Source organism: Arvicola amphibius, chromosome 8 (assembly GCF_903992535.2).
Source record: "Arvicola amphibius chromosome 8, mArvAmp1.2, whole genome shotgun sequence".
Taxonomy (NCBI): domain Eukaryota; kingdom Metazoa; phylum Chordata; class Mammalia; order Rodentia; family Cricetidae; genus Arvicola; species Arvicola amphibius.
Genome location: NC_052054.1, coordinates 59,948,786 through 59,967,799, shown reverse-complemented (window position 1 = coordinate 59,967,799; position 19,014 = coordinate 59,948,786). Strand labels below are relative to the sequence as shown.

The 19,014-nt window shown below is 35.1% G+C and overlaps 1 protein-coding gene across 7 annotated transcripts in view; it reads left to right on the top strand.

Annotated features, from left to right (window-relative positions):
• Grik2 (glutamate ionotropic receptor kainate type subunit 2) overlaps window positions 1-19,014 on the top strand; it is a 618,878-nt gene that overhangs the window by 449,637 nt on the left and 150,227 nt on the right. For all 7 annotated transcript variants that reach the window (XM_038339004.1, XM_038338998.1, XM_038338997.1 and 4 more), the window contains one exon: window positions 17,649-17,872. In XM_038339004.1, coding sequence (XP_038194932.1) covers window positions 17,649-17,872 — 224 coding nt within the window. The remainder of the gene's footprint in view (window positions 1-17,648; window positions 17,873-19,014) is intronic.

Below are 19,014 nucleotides of genomic sequence, written 5' to 3'. Positions count from 1 at the left end.
TTTCCATGTATTTCTTTCTTTTTTTTCCTCATGGTTTATTTTTTTATATTTAAAAATTTCCATCTCCTTCCCTCCTCCTCCCCCCTCCCTCTGCTCCTCCTCCCCTCTCCTCCCCTCCTTTTCTCCCTTCCCTCCCCTTCCCTCCACCCATACCTCCCCTCCCTCCCTCTCAAGGCCAAGGAGCCATCAGGGTTCCCCACTCTAACCAAATTATTTAGCATGTCTTACCAACAGCTCAGGTTGAATAGTTAATTTAATTAAATTTATAATGTACGTATTTATCATTATTAAAAATATTATCTGTTATGCTACATTGAAAAACAATCAAACTTGCCCTTAACTTTTAAAAGTAAAATTTTATAGCATGTACCACATGACAAGTATTTTCTTATATGTTTATATTTGCATAGAGAAATTTGTACTGATGTGCACTATACCTATGAATATATATTTTTCTATATGTAGATAAATATTAATAATATGTCTGAGAAGTAAAGAACAATTTATGTATATAAAATTTTCTGTTTTTCAAGAACAATGACTCTTTGCTTATTAGTGTCAATATAGAGCTTGAATAATTTAGTGAATATTTGTCCTTGTTTTCCCCTCTGAAATTCAACTTCAGTTTAATATTTCTTAACACCTTTTTTGTTTTCAGTTGAATGATAACCAATTTTTCAAATGTATTTTGTTTTAACACAGTTTAACAAAATATACCCTGTATGATGCTACTGAGTGGGTCAGATTTCACACCCTTCTTGACTCTTTATTGAAATATGATCTTAACCAATTTGTGAAAGTCTCTGAGACTCACTTTGCTCTGCTAAGACAGCATAAATATGAAAGCATGTGTGTCACAGGTGACATTATGTACCATGAAAAGTATGAAGTTCATTTTATAGTGCTAAGTATCTTATAAATATCCAGAGAAGTGGATATCCTTGCAGAAGCATGAAAATGCATTGGACCAGGTGAGAGCACAAATAACATATACGCAAAAGAGAATAATACATTTAAAAATAAGATCTTTTGATTTTATTTGTGAGTCTAGCCATCTCAGAAGTCAAAATACAACACTGGAAAAAAGACAGCATCAAAAAGTGGAGCTAGTCAAAATGAATGTCTGTTGGTAAAAGAATGCATATGGATCCATATCTATCATGCTGCAAAAACTCCAGTTCAAACGGATCTAAAACCTCTACATAAAATCAGATACAATGTATATGATAGGAGAGAAAATGAAGAATTGGCACAGAAGATGACTTTATGAACAGATCACTGATTTCACAGACACTAAGATCAAAAATTTACTCTCTAGGACATTCAAAGTGGGACAAATTCTGGTCCTTTCCAGGAATTCCTCTCTTTTCTAGACAGCCATAAGGAGAGGTTCCTGTAGGTAGGCTCCTCCAAAACCCAACACTATCCACCAGACTTCCCAATCTACTAGCCACACCCTGCCCACAAAGTCGCCTATCCTCCTGCAACCTTGTTGGAACTCTCAAACACAGCTTGCTCCAATACTGAGAAAACTCAAGATGTGAGTGTGCAGCCAAATGATGGGACACCCCACTCTCTATGACCTCCACAGTGGGACAAATCCCTGGGATCCTCCCCCAACTCCCTTGGCTTTTCTAACCACCCAGGAGAAGAGTTTCCTCCCCAAACTTAACCCATCCACTGGACCCGCTAAGATACTAGCCCCACCCTGCCCACAAACTCCTGCAACCACCGTGGAACTCTGAAATACAGCTTGCTCCACAATGAGGAGATTTAGGACCCGCTAAGATACTAGCCCCACCCTGCCCACAAACTCCTGCAACCTCTGTGGAACTCTGAAATACAGCTTGCTCCACAATGAGGAGATTTAGGACCCGCTAAGATACTAGCCCCACCCTGCCCACAAACTCCTGCAACTTCTGTGGAACTCTGAAATACAGCTTGTTCCACAATGAGAAGACTTAAGAGCTTGCTACAATACTAAGCAGACCAAGAGAGAGGACAAAGAGAGTGAGCTAGGAGAAAAGACCAAGAAAGCAGGCTTAGAGAGACCTCAAATGCTTTCTGAGACACAGACATTGACAGTAGAGAGAAGACCAAGAAAAAATCCCAAACACTCAAGACAGGTACTGTAAGGATTGGAATAAGTTGTGAGACACTGACAGCCTCATTTGCAGGAAGAGATGGGTAGGCATCAATGCAAGAATTCATTCAATATCCTAAAAAGCAGCATGGTAACACCAGATCCCAATTCAGCATTCAACATTCAACAGGAAGACTTGATCAAACTAACCCAGAAGAAGCAGAAGAAAATGACATTAAGTGTAGCTTTATGAAAATGATGGAGACCTTTAAAGAGGAAATGATAAACTCCCTTAAAAAATAAAAATAAAACAAACACAAAATTGGAAGAAATAAATACCTCAAAGAAACACAAGAAAACCAGAAGAAAAAAAAAAGACAATCAAACAGGTGAAGCAAACAGTTCAAGACTTGAAGACTGAAATAGAGATAATAAAGAAAACAAAATCAGATAATTCTGGATGTGGAAAACATGGGTAAATGAACTAGAAATACAGAGGCAAGTATAACCAAAAGAATATAAGAGATAGAAGAAAGAATCACAGTTGTTGAAGATACTATAGAGAAAATAGATTCATTAGTCAAAGAAAACATTAAAACAAAGAAATTCTTAAAACAAATCATCCAGGAAATCTGGAACACCATGTAAAGACCATCCTTAAAAATAATAGGGGTAGAAGAAGGAGAACTCCAGCACAGACACAGAAAATACACTCAACAAATCATAGAAGAAAACTCCCCCAACCTAAAGAAGGATATCCCAAAAAAGGTACAAGAAGCTTACAGAGCACCAAATAGACAGGGGAAAAAAGTCCCATTGCCATATAATATTCAAAATGCAAAACACAGAACAAAGAAAGAATATTAAAAGCTGCAAAGGAAAAATATCAAGTAACATATATAAAGTAGAACCAGAATTACATCAATTTTCTCAGTGGAAACCATGAAAGCCAGAACATCCTGGGCAGATGTGCTGCAAAACTAAGAGATCAGAGATGCAAGCCAGACTACTAGACCCAGCAAAGCTTTCAATCACCATCTATGGCAGAAACAAAATATTCCATGTAAAAGAACTGACTTAAACAATACATATCCAAAAATACAGCTGTACAGAAAGTAGTAGGAATAAAACCCCAACCCAAGGAAGCTAACTGCACCTACAAAACACAGGCAACAGGTAACACCCTACTAGCAAAAGCCAAAGAAGGGAAACACATAAACACTACTACTGAATTAACAACTTCTGGTCATTAATAGCTCTTAATATAAATGGACTCAATTCACCTATAAAAAGACATGGGCTAACAGAATGAATATGAAAACAGGATACAGACTTCTGCTGTATATAACAAGCACACCTTAACCTCAAAGACAGACACTACCTCAGAGTAAAGGGTTGGGAAAAAGGTTTTCCAATCAAATGAACTTAGGAAACAAGAGGGTGTAGCTATCCTAATATCTAACAAACTAGATTTCAAACTAAAATCAATCAGAAGAGATGGAGATGGACACTTTGTACTCATAGCAGGAACAATCCATCAAGATGTAGTCTGAATTCAGAACATCTATGCCCCTAATACAAGACCACACATATATGTAAAAGAAACATTACTAAAACTTCAATCATACATCAAACCCCACACAGTAATAGTAGGAGACTTCAACACTCCACTCTCACCAATAGACAAGTCAAACTTAACAGAAAAATAAGAGACTTCCTGGTTTCTTTACTGACAAATTCTTGATGTTTTTAGATCCCAGGAAAACAATGCTTCTTTGAGGCTTAGTCCTCTGTGTATACCATTCTTCTTCTTATGGTGTTCTCACCTACACACTTTTACAATTACTCATGTACTATTAAGTTTGGTTGCTGACTCAGCCTTTCTCTTGAAGACAGTCAATTTAATTATTCTTGGTGAGTTCAGTGTTTTTATAGAAGATCATCAATCACTCTGAACAGCAAAGCTTCTTGAATTCATGTCTAGATGCCTCTCAACTGCCTCTCTTACTGTTATATTATAATTTTCTGAGTCACACTATTTGAAAATGAATGCTACATAAATTCAATGCTGCCTTCTGCTTATTCAATAACTCTTCCTTAGTATACCAATATATAAGCTGAATGGTCATGTAAGTTATTCCTCATATTTTTCTCATCGGTATACTTTTTGTTGCTCACTATTACTGCTATATCTATGTCATAATTCGTGCTTTATCTGTTGGTTCATAGCACTTACCATTCTATAAATATGACCCAGTGCTAATGACATTATCTGTTTCACTGTCCCTCTTATAGAAAGGTAAACTAAGATTGAGAATGATAATGAGATGGGAAAAATAAAATCTGTATAAAATATACACAGATCGCTAATGCTTGAGGAGGTTCCCTGCAGAGTCACTGTAGCCAGCATTCTCTAATTTATGTTAGAATGGTGCTCTAAATTTTTCCCTTACTCCTCGTAGCTGGCGATATAGGAAAACATATCCTTGAGCTGTAAAAGATATTCTTGTGTCCTAAAGAGAATGATAACTAATGTATCAAAACGTTCTTCTTCAGTGTTTCCTTCCAAATGGATAAAATGCTTTACTATCATGTTCTTACCCCATCTCACTTTTTGAGGTGATCAAGAAGTTGGTCATTTTTTACATAGTGTACCATTTTTATTTTTATATTCTGCTTTGATTTTTTATGTACAGGAATTTTGTATACCTCATCTCTTTCTCTGTCGACACCATCCCTTTCCTATAGATTCATTTTTATTATTTTTAAATGATTAGGTCTTAATTAAAGAATAGAATTTCTTTCTCTCTTCTCTAGTGTTTTAGGTAGCTCATTGAGGTATTTTTTTACAATATTGTATTCACTATTACTGTGAATTGATAACTCTTCTAAAATTTTTGATCTCATGTTGCTTTAAAATTATTCCTATTAATGTTTTCAAATTGCTGACCAAGAAGATGTTTTTGGCTTTATTTAGCTTTACTTATAAGAACCTGCTCAAGTATCTTCATCTGTTGTATGTATGTATGTATGTATGTATGTATACATGCATGCATGTATGCATTCATTTATCTGTGTATGTATCTTCTTTCTACCTCAATCTAACAGACTATCATCTATCTATTGGTCATCTATCTATCTATCTATCTATCTATCTATCTATCAATCATCTATTTATCTATCTATCTATCATCTATCTATCTATAATTTATGTATCTATCTATCTCTTTATTCCCCCATTCTCTCTGGTCTCTCTTTTACTCTCTTTAGAGTATATTTTCCATTCACATCTGATAAACTGGATCTTTATTTCAAGGTTACATACTCAATACTATGAATAGAAACAGATTAGCCATTTTACTAGCAATTTCTTTAAGAAGCCTAATTGTTTAATACTAGATAAGATATGCTACTAATAAAATTGTAATTTGTGAGCACAACTCATTTTTAAATAATACAGTTGAGAGATGGAATAGTAGAGAAGAAAAACTGAGTGGAAGATAAACAGATACAGTGGAAAAGGACATGTCAAGCTATGTACAGAGAGTTGAAAAACAATAGAGAGGGGAAAAACTCACAATAACCAAATATGTTAAAAAACATAAAGTTACCCGTGATATAAAATATAGCTATTAAAAGTTATAATATAAAAATCAATCCATCTATTTTATTATAATAAATGACAAAAATTTAAAGAAGGTGATAAAGACAACAATATTTTAATGTCAATAATCTATGTTTAAAAGAATAAACTCCACAGCACCATGAATTTTAAAATTAGGCAAATAATTTGACAATGATAGTTTAAGTTACTTGTCATCAAAAATGAACTCACTAGATTATATTTAATATAATAAGTTAGTTAAGTGAAGGAGATGTTCATTGATTTAACTAACAGACAGTGCAGAGGGACTCAAATAGAGTCATTGAAAAGACTAAAAGATATAGAGGGCAGTCAATGTATCTAGTGTGCCTTGAGGAAGAAGAAGATAACTTACAGGAGAACATACTTACTATTGAAATCAAAACTTGATTATAAAATATAACCCCAGCAGCATAGACACTGAGAGAAACAATTAATAAATGGAACCTCCTGAAACTGAAAAGCTTCTATAAAGCAAGAGATTTGGTCAACAAGACAAAATGACAGCCTACAGAATGGGAAAAGATCTTCACTAACCCCACATTAGACAGAGGTCTGATCTCCAAAATAATCAAAAAACTCATGAAATTGGTCATCAAAAGAACAAATAATACAATAAAAATGGAGTACAGATCTTAACAGAAACTCTCAACGGGGGAATCTAAAATGGCTGAAAGACACTTAAGGAAATGTTCAATATCCTTTGTAATCAGAGAAAGGCAAATCAAAAAAAAAAAAAAAACTCTGAGAGTCCATCTTATACCTATAAGAATGGCCAAGATTGGATACTGATGACAAGTTATGATGGAGAGGTTGTGGGGAAAAGGGAATACTTCTGCATTGCTGGTGGGAAAGCAAGCTGGTATAGCCCCTTTGGATAGCAGTATGATGATTTCTCAGAAAATTAGAAAACAACCTTCTTCAAGACCCAGTAATACCACTTTTGGGTATATATCCATAGGATGCTCAATTGCGCCATTAGGACATATGCTCAACTATGTTCATAACAGCATTGTTTGTCATAGCTAGAATCTGGAAACAACCTAAATGCCCCTTGACAGAAAAATAGATAAGGAAAATGTGGTACATTTATACAATGGAGTACTAAACAGCAGAAAAAAATCTGACATCTTGAATTTTGCAGGCAAATGAATGGATTTAGAAAACATTTTCAGAGAGGTAACCCAGATACAGAAAGACAATTATCAGATGTACTCACTTATAGGTGGTTTTTAAACATAAAGCAAAGAAAAACAGCCTACAAGCCATAATCCCAGAGAACTTAGACAACATTGAGGACACTTAGAGAGACTTACATAAATCTAATCTACATGGGAAGTAGAAAAAGACAAGATCTCCTAAGTAAATTGGGAGCATGGGGACCTTGGGGGAGGGCTGAAAGGGGGAGAGGAGAGACAGGGAGGTGATCAGAGAAAAATGTAGAGCTCAATAACCCCCCAAAAATCCAGAAACATAATGTTTAAAATAATTGATCCATTACCCAGTGAAAGACAACACACACACACATGCATGTACTCAAGCACACACACATACACACAAAGAGTGAGACATGTAAACACATAAAAAACCATCAGATAAATCTCTAATATATTTGTTGATGAAAGACATTTAATATATACTTGATAAGAAATTTTAGTATTCTCCACTGAGACAAGAAACCCCTTGGAGAGCTACGGAAGTTCAGATTGAATAAATACATTTCTGGGGCAATCAAACATAGGAAGAAATATCTGTAGAGAGTATAAGTCACAAGTCAGTTCAGAATCCATATTTGTTATCTGCAATATTTCTTGCTCAGAATTAGTATAAAGTGTCTTTTAAACCTTCCCCTAAACACTCCATTGAGTTCTTTATCTAATTGACTGTGATGTTATAGTTCTTCTGGTGTTTGGCTTCTAGGATCCTTACGAGCATTGAAAGGATTACATTTTAATATGCATTAGACTCTTCCATGTCTATCACTAAATTGTGATTAATAGATTGGTCACAGTATTTCATTGTTGAGAAAACTTAAATATTTTCCACTTCACTATAGGTTATAATATGAATTTTTAATTTAATTAAGAAATTATAATTAATTTATGAAATGTTAGATATTCAATACCTGATGTGGGGAATCATTCTGTATGTTTGTTTCTTTTATTGATTCATGAATAAAGCTGTTTTGGCTAATAGCTTAGCAGAGTAAAGCCAGGCAGGAAATCTAAACAGAAATATAGAGAGTAGGCAGAGTCAGGGAGAGCTATGTTTCTGCCAAAGGAGACAGATGCTGGATGGAATCTTACTGGTAGGTCGCAGCCTCACAGCAATATAGATTAGTAGAAAATGGTTAATTTGCCATAAAAGATTCATCCTGGAATATTTTTGAGCCCATTGACCAAACAGTGTTTTAATTAATATTGTTTCTGCGTGATTAGTTGGGTTTTAGCAGCCAGAAAATGAAAAAGCAGTTTCTGTTTATGTATGATATTAATGTGGGCTGAATACATCCATAAAACATGAGAGAACTTGGGTAGGAATTCTAGACACAAAAATAAACAGAGTTAATAAATGCATCTTGGTAGTAGCATTTTCTTTGGTGGCCTTTGTATGGTAGAGGCAAGCAGAGTCATGATTCCTTTAAGAGAATTCTTTTTGACTCAGTGTTATCAGCAAAATATGAGTAATTTCTTTAAGAGTCAGCTTCCTGGTTCATGCTGGTAATACAAAACTCTGGCCCTTTCAGGTCCTGCACTTAAATGGGGTTTGCAAGCAGAATGATACTAGTTGCTTAATGGTGACAGACCTACTGCATCCCTTGAGCTATGGCCTTGAGATTGATTTGCAGAGCTGGTGGTTAACATGCCTCCACCATGTTGGACTGGGATGTGACAAAAGGCAAAGCATCCATAGTTCTAGCCACACCACCTAGCATTTTAAGAAACTAGTCACAAAATTATTACAGATACAAAATAAAGGCAAACTCAGACAAAAACAAACCACTGAACAGTTCACAGTTTGTTTAAAAAATGAATGTAGACTTGGGAGAGAGAGTAAAAAGAGTATTGACAGAAAAACAAGCACAGACAATCATAGAGTAGAGGAGTAAGATAATAAAATGCATATTAAAAAGTAATAGAGTAAAAATAAATAAACTACATAAAGATGTAATACACATAGTCTGGATTATGTATATCATTGTGTTTTCTTTGGATTTTTGACTTCAGAGAAACATTTGATTCTGGGGTCTGAGAAATTAAATCAATATAAAAGTATCTTGACTTCAAAATTTGCATCTAAGGATATGTTACTTTAGAAAAGAGGGTCTGACTTTGTTTCCACAGAAGATGAGAACTTGTGAATTTCTTCCAGGCTAATGTGGTTTGATGAAATAAGACCTCATGAAAGGTCTCTATGAAGCCTAAATACTTTGCTCAACAAACAGCAGAAAGCAGTTTGGAGAAAACTACACCCAAAATACCAAAATGATTGCTTATAAATGTTTGTTTACATTTATAGAGAGATATGATATAGAGATGAATACTTTACATTGACCTAGATCTTGGTCTATTGATACAAATGTAAGCTTGACTTTGTTACACTGTGTATATGTATTTCTGCTCTGGTTTATGGTATTTTATTTTTAAAGCTCTTTTTAAAAATATAATGTATGATTATGAAATACAGATTAGTAATCTTCTGTAGTCAAAGACTGCTTGTTTCCCAACTGCTCAGACCTGAATAAACACACAAAACTTTATTGATTAATATGCTGCTCAACCAATAGCTTAGGTGTCTTTCTAGCTAACTCATTTCTTAAATTAAACCATTTCTATCAATCCATGTATTGCCATGAGGTTGTGGCCTACCAGTAAGGTTCCTAAGGTACAGTGTGTTCTTCTGCAGCTATATTGCATCTCCTTGAGTCCATCAGCTCTCTATATCTTTTCAGTCTGGCTATATTCTGCCAAGCCACTGGCCCAAACAACTTCTTAATTAACCATTGGTAATAAAACATATTCACAGCATACATAAGGGAACCACACATTACCTTCCCTTTTCTGTCCAAATAAAATGGAAGGTTTTGCTTTTAACATAGTAAAATTACATATAATAAAATAGCTATCAAGCAAGAATTATAGTTACAATATTTACATCTGTTATCTTATCATATCTAAGGAAAACTATAATAATCTATTCTCCAAATCCATTAAGACACCAGAAGGATATAATATTACCTAAGTAGACAGGAAGTACATTGTAAGTAACTTCCAAAACTCTGTAATTGACAGAGACATCTCACTGCCTGGGCAGTTACCCAAAGTTCTTGTGTAACATTGGGACATCCATATCCAGTGTGGCAGACTTTTTTATGAAGCAGGACATTTTACTTCTATATTGACAGTTTATCTGTCAATTTCTTCTGTGTCCTGCAGAATGACAGGTAGACTATTTTATGAAGCAGAACTCTGAAGGACTTTCTCACCTTCTTTAGGCAACTTCACCAGTCATTTTTTTCTATGGGTCCTGCATGTCCTCTTTATACAGCATACCATCAAGCAGTCCAGGCAAGAATAATATCTTGCCCAACTGGCTAACAAATTCCAAAAGCAGCTTCTTTGATACCCATCATCCTCTTGAAATAGATTGGCACTGCCAGGAGCAGGTGAGTCTCATTGTTATGAAAAGTTCTTAAATTTTGTATAACATTTTAATTGCCATATACTGTAAGTTTTTCAAAGATTTGAGGAATACCTGTCCATCTGAAATATATCTCTGCACATATAGAAAACCTAACAAAAATGTCTATGAGCTTGAGTACTATAAATAACTTTCAATTAATCTGTACTTTTTAATTTTATATTACATTTTAAATTACCTGTAGAAACAAAATACCTAACCAAAAGAAGAAATGTACATAAAACAAAATTGACCTTATATTTATACCAATAAACAAAAAATCTATACCAATGTAAAGTATCCATATCTATAGCATATCCCCTTTAAATGTAAATGAGCATGTATAAACAATCATTTAGGGGATTTGGACATGGTTCTTTAGAATACTGATGTCATAGTACCCTCTATGTGCTGTAATTACCATTAATGAATAAAGAAACTGCTTTGAACCTATAGCAAGGCAGAACTTAGGTAGGCAGGGAAAGCTAGGCTGAATGCTGGGAGAAAGAAAGACAGAGGTCAGAGAGATGTTGTGGAGCCGCTGAAACTTTGCAGGAAGGCATTGACATGTAATCTGGGGATACACAGATTAATGGAGATGGGTTAATTTAAAATGTAATAGCTAGTCTTATAGGATATTAGAGCTAATAGACCAAGCAGTGTTTTAAATAATATAGTTTTTTTTTAATTATTTCAGATCTAAGCTAGCTTGGTGGCCAGGAACCAAAAAAGTGGCTCCCTTCACCAACAGACTACTTCCTGTTGATTTGGGGTGCTGTTAATCAGGTCTTCCATGGGGTGTCCTGTGTGGTAGGTCCATCTCTGCCAGCAGTCCTGAAGCTGTCATGGATGCTGGACAAGCTGTCATGGATGCTGGACCATTTGGGGCATTGTTTCAGGAGGTCTTGTTTGATCAAACCATATAAGCTGGTGAGGAATCTACAGCTTTCAATCCTCTGTGGAAACAAGAACTTCTTTTCCAAAGCAACATATCCTTAGACCCAAATTTTGAAGTCAAGATACCTTTAAAATATATGTTGGTTTAGTTTAGCAGCCTGTACAATGTACTCAGTGTACTTAGCACAGTCAAAATATTCAAAGAAAACACAATAATAAGTATAATATAAATTTTCTGTGGATTTTCCATCTTTACAAGGCTTATTTTACTTTTATTCTTCTAACTTATGTCTGTCTGTATTCTTTTATATTACTTTTACTGTCTCTTCAAAACTTTATTTTTTATAACTGTCTCTACTCTTTTTTCCTCTCTCTCCCAAGCATATATAATTTTTTAAATATACTGTGTGTCATTCAGAGGTTTATTTCTGTCTGGATCTGTCTTTATTGTGTATCTGTAATCATTTTCTGACCAGGACTGCTTTTAAAATGGTAAGCAACTTGGTCGCAGTGGCCCTGGATGCTGGTTCCACCTCTCTCAGCCTTTCAAAATGATGGAGGTACTTTTACCCCCAGCTCTGGGACTGCCAGGTCCTCACCACCTCATCTCTGGGAAGAAGTTGGCCCATGTTGCCACCAAGTAAGTTACAGCATGCTGCCAAAAATCTCCATTCAGGTGCTTGGCTTCCTGAAAAGTCCAGTGCTGTTCATGCAAATAGCACAAAACAGGACACCTTCTTAAAGGAGCTGCCCAGGTTTTACTGCTACCACTGAGGCAGGAAGCCTTCTCTTAGAGAAGCTGTGCCTCTGCTCACTGCCAGCAAACAGAAGATGTTTGAAAAATGAAAACACAGCTACCAAGAAGCTGCCCTTGGCTCCCATTTTTGTTGGTCTAGAAGCCACATTGAGGGCCACTTTGCAGTCAGACACTGCTCATTTTTTCAGGATTGCTGAGACCAGAATAATTACACAGAAACTATACTAAATACAACACTCTTAAACCAGTATCTTAGGCATCTTTCTAGCTAGCTTGTTTATCTTAAATTAACCCTTTCTATCAATCTGTGTACTGCCAAATGTTGTGTCTATCAGTAAGATTTCTAAGGTTCAGGCGCTTTCTTCTCTTTTGGTGCTACATGGAATTTTCTTGACTCCACCCTTTCTCTATATATATCTCTTCCAGTCTGGCTATATTCTGCTAAACCATTGGCCAAACAGCTTCTTTATTATGTAATGCTAATAAAACAAATTCACAGCATACAGAGGGGAATTCTACATCAGTTTCCTATGATGATAAACCTTTATTCATTTTAGCTAGGTTTTCTAGATATACAGAGATGTATTTCAGTTATATTAATAATCTTCCACACTTCAAAGACCTACAGAATTTGACATTTAAAATGTTTTAAGCACTTAGACTTTTTAACAGGGAGATAAATCTTCTCCTGGTAACTCCATATTACTTAAGAGAGGTTGGCGAGCGTTGAAAAAATTATTATGGAATTTGCCTTCAATGTGGCAAGGCTAGTAGTTTGAGCAAAAAAAAAAAAAAAAGCTGGTATTACCATCACTGCTTAATGATATGCTGTTTGAACTAGACATGCAGGAGGACCCACAGTAAAGTGACTGCTAAACTTTCCAAATGAATGGGTGGTCCTTTGGAGTTCTTGCTTTATAGACGAAACTGTCAGACATTCTGCAGCACACAGAAGAAAGCAACTGATGAACTTTGCAATTATAAGGCAAAATAGACCTTTAAATTTCCTGCTTCATGGAAAAGTCTGCCTATACTATGAGCCTATAGGCTGACAATTGATACTCCAATGTTACAAAAAAAATTGGGTGACTATACAGATGTCTGTGTTAATTCTAGATTATTGGAAGTTGTTTACAATGCACTTCCTGTTAAGAGGTAATATTACATCCTTCTGGTGTCTTTGGTAGAATTAAAGATAGATAGTTAAAGTTTTCCTTAATTATGATAAAAAATTAGATGTAAAATTTAAACTCATAAAGATATGATACATGATAAGGTATTTTCCTTAATTTGCCAAATATAAATAGTATATATATTTCTATTGTAAATATAATATATATTTATAATATATTATACTATATATTATATTTATAATATAATATACATAATAAATATAATATATATTTATAATAGAAAGAGAATAGTAAATATTCTCTTTCTCTGACAGTTTGCTATGTTGTTCTTTCAAACTTTAGTCTTGTCCGTTATTTTTCTTTCCCACATAAGTATTTTATTTACTCAACCTCTTAATTTCCACAGACTGTGATCTCCCACTTCTGCGAACTTTTTGAATGGATGCGTGAATGAGTGTGTGAGTGAGTGAGTGAGTGAGTGAGTGAGTGAGTGAGTGAGTGAGTGAATGTCAACTTACTCTTCTATGACTTCCTTGCTGGTTTCTTAGATATTTTGAATTGTTAGGTCCTAAGAGTAGTTTCCAATTGGTTCTATGTGTAGCCAGTTCTATCTATTGCTGAGTTCACCACATAAAAACGAATAAACTTTCTACATTATTGACTCATTTTCCTTTTTTCAGAAGAAGAAATAATAGAGAATTTATTTGAAGATTAAATGTTATAGTTCATATGAAGTTCCCAATATAATACCTGAGCTACAGAAAATAAAGAATACATAAATAATTATTCTAAAGCTGGTATTTCCCTGATTTATAAACATGAAGTATGATTATAAACACATGAGATTCTGGAGGACACTTTGTTTTCTCAGTATTTGGAGAAACTACTTCCAAAACAAGTGAATATTTCCTACTCCTATGTCCTTCAACATATTAAAGCTTACAAAATAATATTGCCAACAAACAGTACTCTGGAGAAATTAATTGCATTTATTATTTAGTTTTTTTCCCTTGTGCACTGTAAATTGAAAATTTTTACCTCAGAAAGCTCTTTATGTTTTTCAAAATAAAATGGGTGCAAAAATATAGCTTCTTAGCATGGATACGTTTATCACATTAAAATATTACAATGACTCTTCAAAGCATTAGAATATTATACTTCCACAATGTTATTAGAATATTATAATGACCTCATACAATTTTTAGAGCATCAAACCACCCTGGATAGATGGCTGTAAAATGAGTTTAAAGCATTGGTTATTTAAGATATTTAAGGCACCACAGAAATTAGCATCCTCATGAAATTGAAAATCTTATGTTTTTATTTCTGGTTGTTATCTCTTAAAAGCCTATTTTTTATTAAAAATTTCCATCTCCTTCCACTTCCCTTCCCTCCCTTCCTCCCACACCCCCACTCCCTCCCTCTCCAGGCCAAAGAACAGTCAGGGATTCCTCCACTATGGGAAGTCCAAAGTCCTCCCAACTCCCCCCAGGTCCAGGAAGAAGAGCATCCAAAATGACAAGGATCCCACAGAGCCTGTCCATGCAGTAGAATCAAAGCCCAGTGCCATTGTCCTTGGCTTCTCAGTCAGCCTCCAACATCAGCCACATTCAAAGAATCCAGTTTGATCAGTCCCATTCCAGTTGGTCTTGGTGATCTCCCATTAGATCTGTCCCACCGTCTCAGTGGGTGAACGTACCCCTCACGGTCCTGACTTCCTTACTCATGTTCTCCCTCCTTCTGCTCCTCATAAGGACCTTGGGAGCTCCGTCCAGTGCTCCAATGTGGGTCTCTATCTCCATCCATCACCTGATGATGGTTCTATGGTAATATGCAAGATAATCATCAGTGTGGCTATACGACAAGGCCAGTTCAGGCACCCTTTACTCTGCTGCCCAAGGAACAAGCTAGGGACATCTCCTTGGACACCTGGGATCCCCTCTAGTTTCAAGTCCCTTGCCAACCCTAAAATGGCTCCCATAATTAAGCTATATACTCCCCTGCTCCCACATCCACACCTCCTCCATCCCAAGTGTCCCATTTCCCCAAGCTCTCCCCATCCTCTCCTTCTCCCTTCTCTCCCCCATCTCCCCTTATCCCCACCTCACCCATACCCTGTTCTTCCACCCCCTGCCCGGCAATTTTGTCAATTTCCAATATCTAGGATGATAACAATATGTTTTTCTTGGGTTCACCTTCTTATTTAGCTTCTCTAGGGTCATGAATTATAGGCTCTATGTCCTTTATTTATGGCTAGAATCAACTTATGAGTGAGTACATACCATATTCCCCTTTTTGGGTCTGGGTTACCTCACTCAGTAAAGTGTTTTCTATTTCCATCCATTTGCATGCAAAGTTCAAGATGTTATTGTTTTTTTTAACCGCTGAGTAGTACTCAGTGTATATGTGTATATGTGTATAAATGTATATGTGCCACACCTTCTTTATCCATTCTTCTATTGAGGGGCACCTAGGTTGTTTCTAGGTTCTGGCTATTACAAATAGTGCTGTTATGAACATAGTACTATCCCTGACTTCAAACTCTGTTACAGAACTACAGTAATGAAAACAGCTTGGTATTGGCACATAAACAGGGATGTTGACGAATGGAATTGAATAGAAGACCCAGATATTAATCCACAAACCTATGAACACCTGATTTTCGACAAAGGAGCTTAAAGTATACAATGGAAGAAAGAAAGCATCTTTAACAAATGGTGCTGGCATAACTGGATGTCAACCTGTAGAAGAATGAAAGTAGATCCATTTCTATCACCATGCACAAAACTCAAGTCCAAATGGATTAAAGACCTCAATATCAATCTGAACACACTGAACCTGATAGAAGAGAAAGTGAGAAGTACTCTACAACACATGGGCACAGGAGACCACTTCCTATGTAGAAACCCAGACAATAAGAGCAACAATGTATAAATGGGACCTCCTGAAACTGAGAAGCTTCTGTAAAGCAAAGGACACTCTCATTAAGACAAAAAGGCAATCTACTGACTGGGAAAAGATCTTTACCAACCCCACATCAGACAAAGGCCTGATCTCCAAAATATATAAAGAACTCAAGAAACTAGACTTTAAAATGCTAATTAACCCAATTAAAAAATGGGGTATGGAACTGAACAGAGAATTCTCAACTGAAGATGTTCAAATGGCCAAAAGACACTTAAGATCATGCTCAACCTCCTTAGCGATTAGGTAAATGCAAATCAAAACAACTCTAAGATACCATCTTAAACCTGTCAGAATGTCTAAAATCAAAAACACCAATAAGAGCCTATGAGGATGTGGAGTAAGGGGAACACTCATCCATTGTTGGTGGGAATGCAAACTTGTGCAACCACTTTGGAAATCAGTGTGGTGGTTTCTCAGGAAACTGGGAGTCAACTTACCTCAGGAAACAGCAATTCCATGCTTGGGAATATACCCTAGAGATGCCCAATCATACTACAAAAGTATTTGTTCAACTATGTTCATAGAAGCCTATTCTTCTCTAGTGAGAAGTAGAAAGGGAATGGATCTGGAGAGGAGGAGAGATGTAGAGGAACTGGGAGAAGCAGAGAGAGGAAACTATAATCAGAATATAATGTATGAAAAAATAATCAACTTTCAATTAAAAGAAAATGTGAAAAAAAGACAATCTCATTTTTAATGTGATGTATACAATGGCATGAGGATTTTCATTAAATAATATAAAACAAATTAGAGGAATAGAAATAAAAGTTTGGGGTTAGTACACAATTCTCAGTTTTGTGTGATTTAAAGAATGTCTTAAGTATTTAAAGGTCAAATGTTTTGGCTGAACTATTCTATATTTTTGAAAACTAAACTTTTTACATTCTTATATGTGTATGTATGCAAATGTATGATTTGTTTATGAGTGTTGGTACTATACATATGGAAATCAGAAGACAATTTGTGGTTGTCTGTTCTCTCTTTCTACCATGTGGGTTCCAGGGATGCACCTTAGCTTGTCAGATATTGTAGCAAGTTTTTACCTGCAAAGCCATCCCCTTTGTCCAGAAAATTATTTTTGATTGAAAGGTAAATAGTTTGAGATGGTCATCACTACACTTGTAATTCTATCAATATATGCAGGCAAGTAAAAATAAAATAAAAATTTAAGACTAACAGTAAAAGCAATTATTAAAAGTTTCATTATGAATAATTTTATTTACTGTATTACAAGTTTTATTTTTATTCCATAATTTTATCTCTTTTTTCCTAATTAGTTACATCAAGGCTGATGTAGTAACTGGAAGCACATAGGAACTGGTAACTTACTAAACAGTAAATCATCTCTTTAGAGTAAAAAACACTGTTGATCTTAACGTAATCATTACAAAAATTATTATGTGTAAAATCTTCAGTTACAGATATTTTACTTGTGACTTAGATTCAATTTTCTTCATTATTTTCCTGTTTTTCTGTTTCTCTCCACAGAAAGCTGACCTCGCAGTTGCTCCACTGGCTATTACCTATGTTCGAGAGAAGGTCATCGACTTTTCCAAGCCGTTTATGACACTTGGAATAAGTATTTTGTACCGCAAGCCCAATGGTACAAACCCGGGCGTCTTCTCCTTCCTGAATCCTCTCTCCCCTGATATCTGGATGTATATTCTGCTGGCTTACTTGGGTGTCAGTTGTGTGCTCTTTGTCATAGCCAGGTAACATGCTCACTTTTGTGATTTTTTTGGCAATTGTTACCTCTTTTTCTAACTAATAATTGTCAAAAGTCACAATCTACTTTCCTTCCTTTCTCTTGGGGTGCCGTAGATTTACAAACTTCTAAGAATCATATACACTTACTTTACAGACTATGCTACCATTTGTGGCAGAAAGCATGCTGGTTGTGTCATTAAGCTGCAAGTGTGGTAGGTAGACATTAGTCTTTATAGTCAAATTCTGAAAGCAGTCCTAATTATTGAAACGGCTTTCTGCTACTTTTAACTAAGATGATAATTGTGCCTCGAGATTCTGAATTCTACTGGTACCATAATGACACTGAAGTCCATTATGTTTTTGAGTTTTTATACTTTGTGGTAAAAAGTATTAGAATTTAGATGTAGATTTTTATGTTAGATAAAAATTCTCATAATCTATGACTATGTGCATTTATGTGCCTGATAGTCAAAATTAAATATGAATTTTTTAAAATTTTGTAACAAAGAATATTTGAAAACCTTTTGGAGCTTTCTTTAAATTTTCTGATAAAATCATTTACTTTCCTAGAAGTAGGGCAATACTTTTTTATAAAAAGAATAAAATAAATTATATATACAGCATAAATCTTTACATATTTATATTTCTGATAAACTTATACATAATTATCTTTTTAATTTATTATGTTACCTAACTGTTTAATGTTAAAAGTTGACTACTTAAGATCACAATAGTTTGCATTTGTTTGTAGCAAGCAGCTGTACAGCAAGTGAACCTATGTAGCAGGGCTTTTTTTTCAGTTTTTTTATTCTTCCTCAAAACTCAAATTTAGATTGTAAAATTTGTGATCCTTTAGCTTCTACTTTTTTATGATCCTAGGAAACACAATAAGACATTTTTAGTGTCTTTAGATCAATAACAAATTTGTTTAGTAACCAACAAAAGCCAGTGCAAATGTTTTTTTTCCAGAATTAAAGCCTAGAATAGTTTTCAGTCAGCACATAGAACAAAGAGAAGCTACTCCACATGAACAAACATTTTTGTGTATCTTCCCATGTATTCACTCTTCAGCAATGTATATATACTGGAAGAAAGGCTCCTAATACCACACTGTCCTGAGAAATTGTGTAGGCATCACTCATGCCAA